Source organism: Limulus polyphemus, unplaced genomic scaffold (assembly GCF_000517525.1).
Source record: "Limulus polyphemus unplaced genomic scaffold, Limulus_polyphemus-2.1.2 Scaffold4442, whole genome shotgun sequence".
Lineage (NCBI taxonomy): Eukaryota > Metazoa > Arthropoda > Merostomata > Xiphosura > Limulidae > Limulus > Limulus polyphemus.
This window is the reverse complement of record NW_013670052.1, coordinates 78,031-85,399: the sequence shown is the minus strand read 5'-3', so window position 1 is coordinate 85,399 and position 7,369 is coordinate 78,031. Positions and strand designations below refer to the sequence as shown.

The 7,369-nt window shown below is 31.9% G+C and overlaps 1 protein-coding gene across 1 annotated transcript in view; it reads right to left on the bottom strand.

Moving 5' to 3' along the window:
- The window catches only part of LOC106471154 (ankyrin repeat domain-containing protein 13D-like), a gene marked incomplete at its 5' end in the record, with an annotated part of 85,510 nt that overhangs the window by 3,111 nt on the left and 75,030 nt on the right, over positions 1–7,369 (bottom strand). Inside the window, 2 exons of the mRNA XM_013931742.2 lie at positions 960–1,036; positions 1,447–1,547. Of these exons, the coding sequence (XP_013787196.1) occupies positions 960–1,036; positions 1,447–1,547 (178 nt within the window). The remainder of the gene's footprint in view (positions 1–959; positions 1,037–1,446; positions 1,548–7,369) is intronic.

The following is a 7,369-nucleotide window of genomic DNA, read 5'->3' as shown; positions in this document are numbered from 1 at the left end:
ATTTGCTGTTATGTTAAGCTTATATTAAAGTTTTTCTTCATTACCCATTCAAGCCGTCTCCAGCCATTATTAGTCTCAAAGTGGGTTCCTCGTCATCAAATTTTCCACAATCTGTCGATTGACTACAGATATATATATATATATATTTTACCTAATCCAATATCATTGTACCATTTATTTATCCTTCTCAGTTTAAATCTTCACTGTTTCATCAGTAATGTAAAAACATATACATTAAGTATAAGAACCTCACAATGCACTGCTCTAGTTCGTTTGTTGCACTCTTTTTTTTTTTCTACACTCATTTTTTGAATTTTCATTTCCTCTTTCCTTAAATATGGAATTCCTCAGTCCAACATCTTTTTCCTGCAAATTCTGGTTCCTCAAGCAAAACATTATGTCAAATAACAGCTAATTTTTGTTTCCAGTAACATAATTTCCTCTTATTTATTGTTTTATACAAATCAAGATATATATAAGTGATAAAAATCTAGGCTCACTTGGCAGTGTATGACAGGTTTCATATTCGATTTATAGAAAAGTTAGATTAAAACTTTTATTACGAGAGGTCTGTGAGAAAGTAAGTTTATTTTTTGGTCAAATTGTCTGGAATTGTTTTTGAAGTACCTTACAAGGTTAAGAGATACTATATTTTACATCCTCTTTTCTTTAGACATTAAAATAAGCATAACTGATGCATTATATTTATAAATGAAAATATATATGCACACAATTACACACATCATGTGTATGTACAACACAAAACTCACAGAAAAAACTTGTCTAGAGAGCATTCTCATTTCCAGGAATTTATATTGTTAAACGTAAAACAAAACTTACCTCTGAAAAGCACTCTCATCCCCCACAAATTTATGTTGCTAACATTAAAGTGAAACTGATCTCTGAGGAGCACTCTCATACTCAGGATTTTATGTTGTTAAGCATAAATCAAAACTCACCTCTGGAGAGCACTCTCGTCCCCAGGGCTATTTCCAGAGCTTGGACGCTGAGAAGTTAGTGCCTCCCAAATCGTGACCTGCAAACAAACAGAAGCCTAATTATCATAATGTATACAACCTCTTATAAATTAAGTGTGACAACATTTTCATTAAAATATATATCATAAAAAAAACACTATCCATACTTTATTCTCCTTACCTGATCCTCTTCACTACATCATCTTTACCTAATACTCCTTACTACACTATCCTTACCTGTTCCTTCCTGCAACATTATCCTTACCTGATCAATTGACCTTGTAACATTATCCTTATCTAATCTTCATCACTACATCATTCTTACCTGATCCTCTTCACTACATCATCTTTACCTAATACTCCTTACTACACTATCCTTACCTGTTCCTTCCTGCAACATTATCCTTACCTGATCAATTGACCTTGTAACATTATCCTTATCTAATCTTCATCACTACATCATTCTTACCTGATCCTCCTCACTACCTGCCTCAATGAGGGAATGTTGTATTGCGAGCTGGAGGAGCTCATCATCCTCGTCGATGCTAAGCTGTCTGACTTCGTCACTTCCTATGACAAAAATTAGTTATTAATAAAACTTTTTCTATAAACATAAGTTTTAAAACTACATAAAATTAGTATTTATATAGAAATGAGACACACATTCCTATATTAGCTTTAAAGATATAAGCATTATCTGATTAAAAAATATTACAAATGAACATTGAAAAAAAAGAAGCTATTATATGACTTTAAAATAGGAGAATTCAAATACTGAAAAATAGCTATAAAGCAATATACAATATCAAAATATCATAAATGATATAAACAAAGCCGATGTCTACAAACACATAAGAAGCAAACCAAATTCAATATCTTAACTGTAATATAATCAATTATTTACTTCTAATATTAGAAAGAAACCTAATTCATACACATCAAGAACTATATTAAACACACATTAACAGTTTAAAGGACTAATGAAAACATATTAGTCAAATGTGTACTATTTCAAAAAAAATGACTATAACAGTAACCAGCTTAACAAAGAATATCAAACAATATCCAGGCAAATTTAACACTGTTACAGGTGTATGACAATACCTAGACAAACTTGCCACTGTTACAAAAGATGTTTGACAATGGCCAAGTAAACCATTCATATCGAAAGTCTGACAAAAGCTAAGCAAACTTAACCCTTCATGGGGAATAAGGTGTTAAAATTAGTTGAATACAGATGAAAAATTGTCAACTGAATATTAATTGTACTTTCTGTAAATAAATAACATATAAAAACATCAAAATTCTTGTAATTTTGTCATTTTTGGAGGTCTTTGTACATCAATATTGTCATAATCGAATCTTTTTTGAAGGTCTATGTACTTCTTTTCAGACAACCAATACAGACTTCCAGCTCTAATACAGGTCAAGTTGTCAGAAGGACAACCTGGAAATTTCCTTAAGATCTAGCCCTGAGTTGCATTTAAAGTTATGTTGTGGTTAGCAGAAGAGAATATTTCAGTAACCAAATATGAGTCTGCTAAAGTTACTTGAGGAACTCAGTTGTCGGTACGTGTAGGCCTGTTATTCATAAAGAACTTGATAATAAACTGCTGAGATCCCCATATGTTAGCATTTTATGTAATCAGATCACTGATATTGGAATTAAGAAGTTGGTTGTATACAGCAGGATTTTAGATCCAGAATCATTCAAGCCCTCAACTAACTTTCTGTGCAACTTAGAGGTTCAGAGTGTAACAGGTAAAGCTATTCATGAAGAACATTCAGGTGTTATGAATACAGGGTAGCTTTCTCCTTCCAAAGTAATGGGGCTTGGTAGTGATGGAACTAAAGTTATGACAGGGACAGGTGAAGGTGTCACTGGGTACATGCTTACACAAAACCCAAAGGTGTTGAACTAACACTGCATTGTGTATCACTTAGCATTGGTGATCATCCCAAACAGCAGACGAAGTTCCCTACTTATTTGAATACCATACTGACCGGTATGTTTATTTTTTAAAACATCATCCATTTCTACTACAAGACTTACAGATATTTAGAGTTTGCTTAGTGAGCTAACACTGAAATTAAAGAGGTCCATGAAGTGAGATGGTTGTCTGTCTGACTCTACAAACTGTGTACAAATATTTAGGGCCAAAACATGTCTCAGTATGAGTTCATAGCCACAACATGCTAATGGACATTTTACCAGTTGTCTCAGAGTTACATCTTGTGTTTCAAAAAATCTGACCTGAATGTTAACTTAGTTCAAGTTTCAGTGAAGTACTGCAAAAATGCTTTAAATAAGACAAAGAGTGGTGAAGTGGAGTATGATATCTACCTCTATCAGTACAAAATTATCATCTGACTGCAAGTGAAAAGGGAAAGCTTACATTTAAAGGGAACCACATTGTGCAAGGTCAACAAAATATTGACTCTATCAGAGAGAAATGTGTTGATGCAATCTTACAGAAAATGTATCAAAAATTTCCAAATGATGAGAGTAATATCGTGTATGCCTTTGGTGTGCTTTCAATGAGACCAACATCATTCTGTTTTTTGAAGGACCTTCGGATGTTGGGTAATAAACAGCTTGAATCAGTTGAATTCAATTGCTTCCATCCACACTACTGTCTGTGAATGTGGATTCAGTCACTCCCATCCACACTGCTGACTGTGAATGTGGATTCAGTTGTTCCCATCCACACTGTTGACTGTGAATGTGAATTCAATGCACAATATCAAGTTAAGACAGCAGACAGAAATAGAATGTCATCTAAGAAAGTGGATGACCTTCTGATGATCAAACTAAAAGGTGGCCCAACTGAACAGTTTGACTTCAGTGCTGCATTAAATCACTGGAGAAATGCCAAACAGAAGAAGATAAATAGATGTGATGTGATTCATAATCTTGATTACTGTTTCATGATTTTGAGAAGTTGCAGTGTTTAACTGTTTAAAAAGTTTTTATCTATCAGCATAGCTACAAGTTTAGTGTTCAGTTTTAAGTCTGACATTTTATGATAATCTGTCATCGAAACTTTTAACCTTCTCCACACGGGTCAAAGGCCATGTCATCACATTTGTTGATTCACATTCACAATATTATTGAACTATTATTTTATGAATTTATGTTAATAAGTTTGGGATCAAATTGTAGATGATAATTATAGTATTATATGTTGTTAAATTTCTTAATTTAAAAGTAAATATTAAAAAAACACACCTAAATATTGATTTTTGTGTGTCACATAGTATGTTAAATGCAGCACTGGTTCAAATTAGATGTTTGAGATGTATAAATACAAAGTCTATAGTTTCTTATGAATTAAGAACTCAAATTACTGATATTGACAAGGTATGATATAAAATATCGTATCTTTTCTATTTGCTGAGATATCACCCGTGTAATGAATCAAAACACATTTTTGGAAACACTTCTTCATATACAATTACTACTGTCTATGACATGTGAACAACTAATCGAAAGCTCAGAATGTCCCCCTAGTGGCTTTCTCAGCCCTTTTCAAGTATTATGACATTAACTCATTCTTTCAATACAAAACCTCAAGCTGGTAAGTTCAGTCTTTAGTCTGCTTGAAATTTCATATTTTTTTAGACCCAAATACAGCTTAGTTACTAAACTCGATAAATTATAATAGAATTCTATGGTATTGATATAGTAATTTATGATTTTTTTGGTTATTTCAAATGTATATATAAAACCTAAAAAAAATTATTTCGTTTCACATGCTCCACGTGTGAAATTTTATAAGGCTTAGCAACATACAAAAAACAGCAAACTAGTACAGAGGTCATAACTAGAAGATATAATTGTTTGCCATACATATTTATTTACAGTTCTATGTTTAAAAACAACAACTTATTTTTAAATAGTAATAATGTATATACATATATAATGTATGATAATTGAAATGTGACAGTATTTTACAAAATACTAGTCTACTAAAACACAGCCAAGACAGATCATTTTGTAAAGGTCAGTCTTATATTACTGGACACAGTAACATGAGTGCACGTACTCCGTGTCATTGTAGCTTCTGTGATATTAGCCAGGCACAGCTGAAAGGTCAAAATAATGACTATATATATAAATGTATAACGTTATGACATTTAAGCTATTTAGACCAAACAGTTGTGTTTTTGAGTTATAATTTGTATTCATTCTAGAATGAAAAAAGCATAATTTTTATTTATTTCCTAATTTTTCATGGTTCTTACAAGATTGGTCAAATCTACCAAATCCATATAGAGATTTGATAGTGACAATAACAGATAAAATATAGATTTTGTCTTTAGAAAATTTTGCATGTGAAATTTGAAAATTTTCTGATGCATAAAAGTATTTTTAATTTTAAAATGAAAATTACTTTGCATGTTGGATAGGCAACATGTGAAATGGAAAAAAGCATCAGAAAACATTACTTAAAAACCTTAAGACTTAAAAAAAAATCTTATATTTTGTGTATGAAAGCCTTGTAATGTTTACTGATAATCTGTCAAATTTCGTGAACATATGCTTATTAATTTAAAAGTTATAGCATGAAAACTATAACAAGCAGAAAATGGTTACAAGACCAGTCCCAGGTACCAAGCTCATGCTGAAAGAATTAAGAGCATCATGACCAGGTTTGAATAACAGTGAAGGGAAGACAATAGACATATTACCAGTTAATTAAAACACTACAAGTAGTAATTAATGATGTTAAATCATCAAATGTAAAGTTTATGGTTGATTTAACAATATGATAGAGGGATTGTCCCCACTTGCCTAAATCTTTGGCAGAACACTGAATATCACAGAGGATATCTGCCAATAACCAGTTCAACTCACCACTGTCAGAAAGGATGTCTCACAATGATCAGGCAAACTTAACACTGTTGCAAAGGAGGTCTGACAACAGCCATACAAGTTTATTACTATCACAACAGACATGTAACCAGCATCATAAAAGGATGAAATAGTTGTTTCTCTGGAATTCTTTAAAAGTACATCAACATCTTTGATAGATTGTTTAGGCAGAGTATTCATGAATGGTAACTGCCTGTTGTAGAATCATTTTGGCATTAACACAATAAAAACCTTCACTAAACAGAGATTCTGGATTATAGGTGAGTAACCCGTGGCTACTATTGGTTGAATCTACAGGGAGTCTCTACACCAATCAGAAATAGGGATAATCCAACCAATCGTAACATGTCTTCCACAATCCACCAGAATACTATAAAGACCAACAACACCACACACACGCTGACCTGAAGACGAAAGGCAGAAGACTTTCAAAACATCATCCTCTCCACTTATGTTTCTATAACAGGCAGTTGCCGTCCATTCAACTAAGTTTCACAGTACATCAATATCAACTGCATCTGATACACACAAGTCAATAAAAACTTTTTAACAACAACAATAAAAACACTGAAACATTTCTAGATAAGTTATCTTTACATCAAGTTTAAAATGCTTCACCATAGCTCTCTGTTGGCTAAATGATAAACATATGTTTGTATTGGTGTTAAACATTGGAGTGACACAAAAAAGTGCACTTAATACAGAACAGTAAGAAGTGAAGAAATATGAAATGCTTAGTAATGATAAAAGTGGTATAATTTCTTAAAAAGACATTTCTTGATTATGATAATAGCTTCTTTGTACGGTTATCATACACACAATTTTTTTAAGACAGAGTTTCATTGGCGTTGTTAGTAGAATTTGGCCTATTAAATATAGTTTCTTGTTTTTAACTGTTATGGCTTCCTTTTGCATTTCCTGTTAATACAAATACTGATGAAGGTTGCATACAATTCTTAGCTTTTAATTGTAATGGCTTTGTGCATTTTTTTACAAAAATACAAACATAGTGAAGATTATATACAATAGTTAGTTTATACTGTAATGGCTTCCTTGTGCATTTCCTTATAACAACAAAAACATTGTTGAAGATTATAAATAATCATTAGTTTTTGAATGTAATGGCTTGTTGCATTTCCTTAAAACAATACAAACATCAATGAAGGTTATTGTGAGGAGAGGAAATCCACTATATACTTTAAATAAAAGTCCAGAGATACAGTTTTTGAGTGAATCGTTTATTGTTATTGTCATCTATTGTGTGAAATAGTAAAGAAATATTGGGCGAGCATTGTTCTAATTTAGAAAAAATATAGAGCATTTCTTGTGTTTTGATTTAAATTAGAGAATAAAAACCAGGTTTTAAATTACATGAACATAACAAGAAACTCGAATAGTTTTAACATGAGAATCTTCCACAAACCTGGTAATGATAGCAACTATATAAAGTGGGACTCGCCCCACTCAGCTCAACAAAAAAATGGCATGTTATTATGCATTTTCAACTCAGCATTCA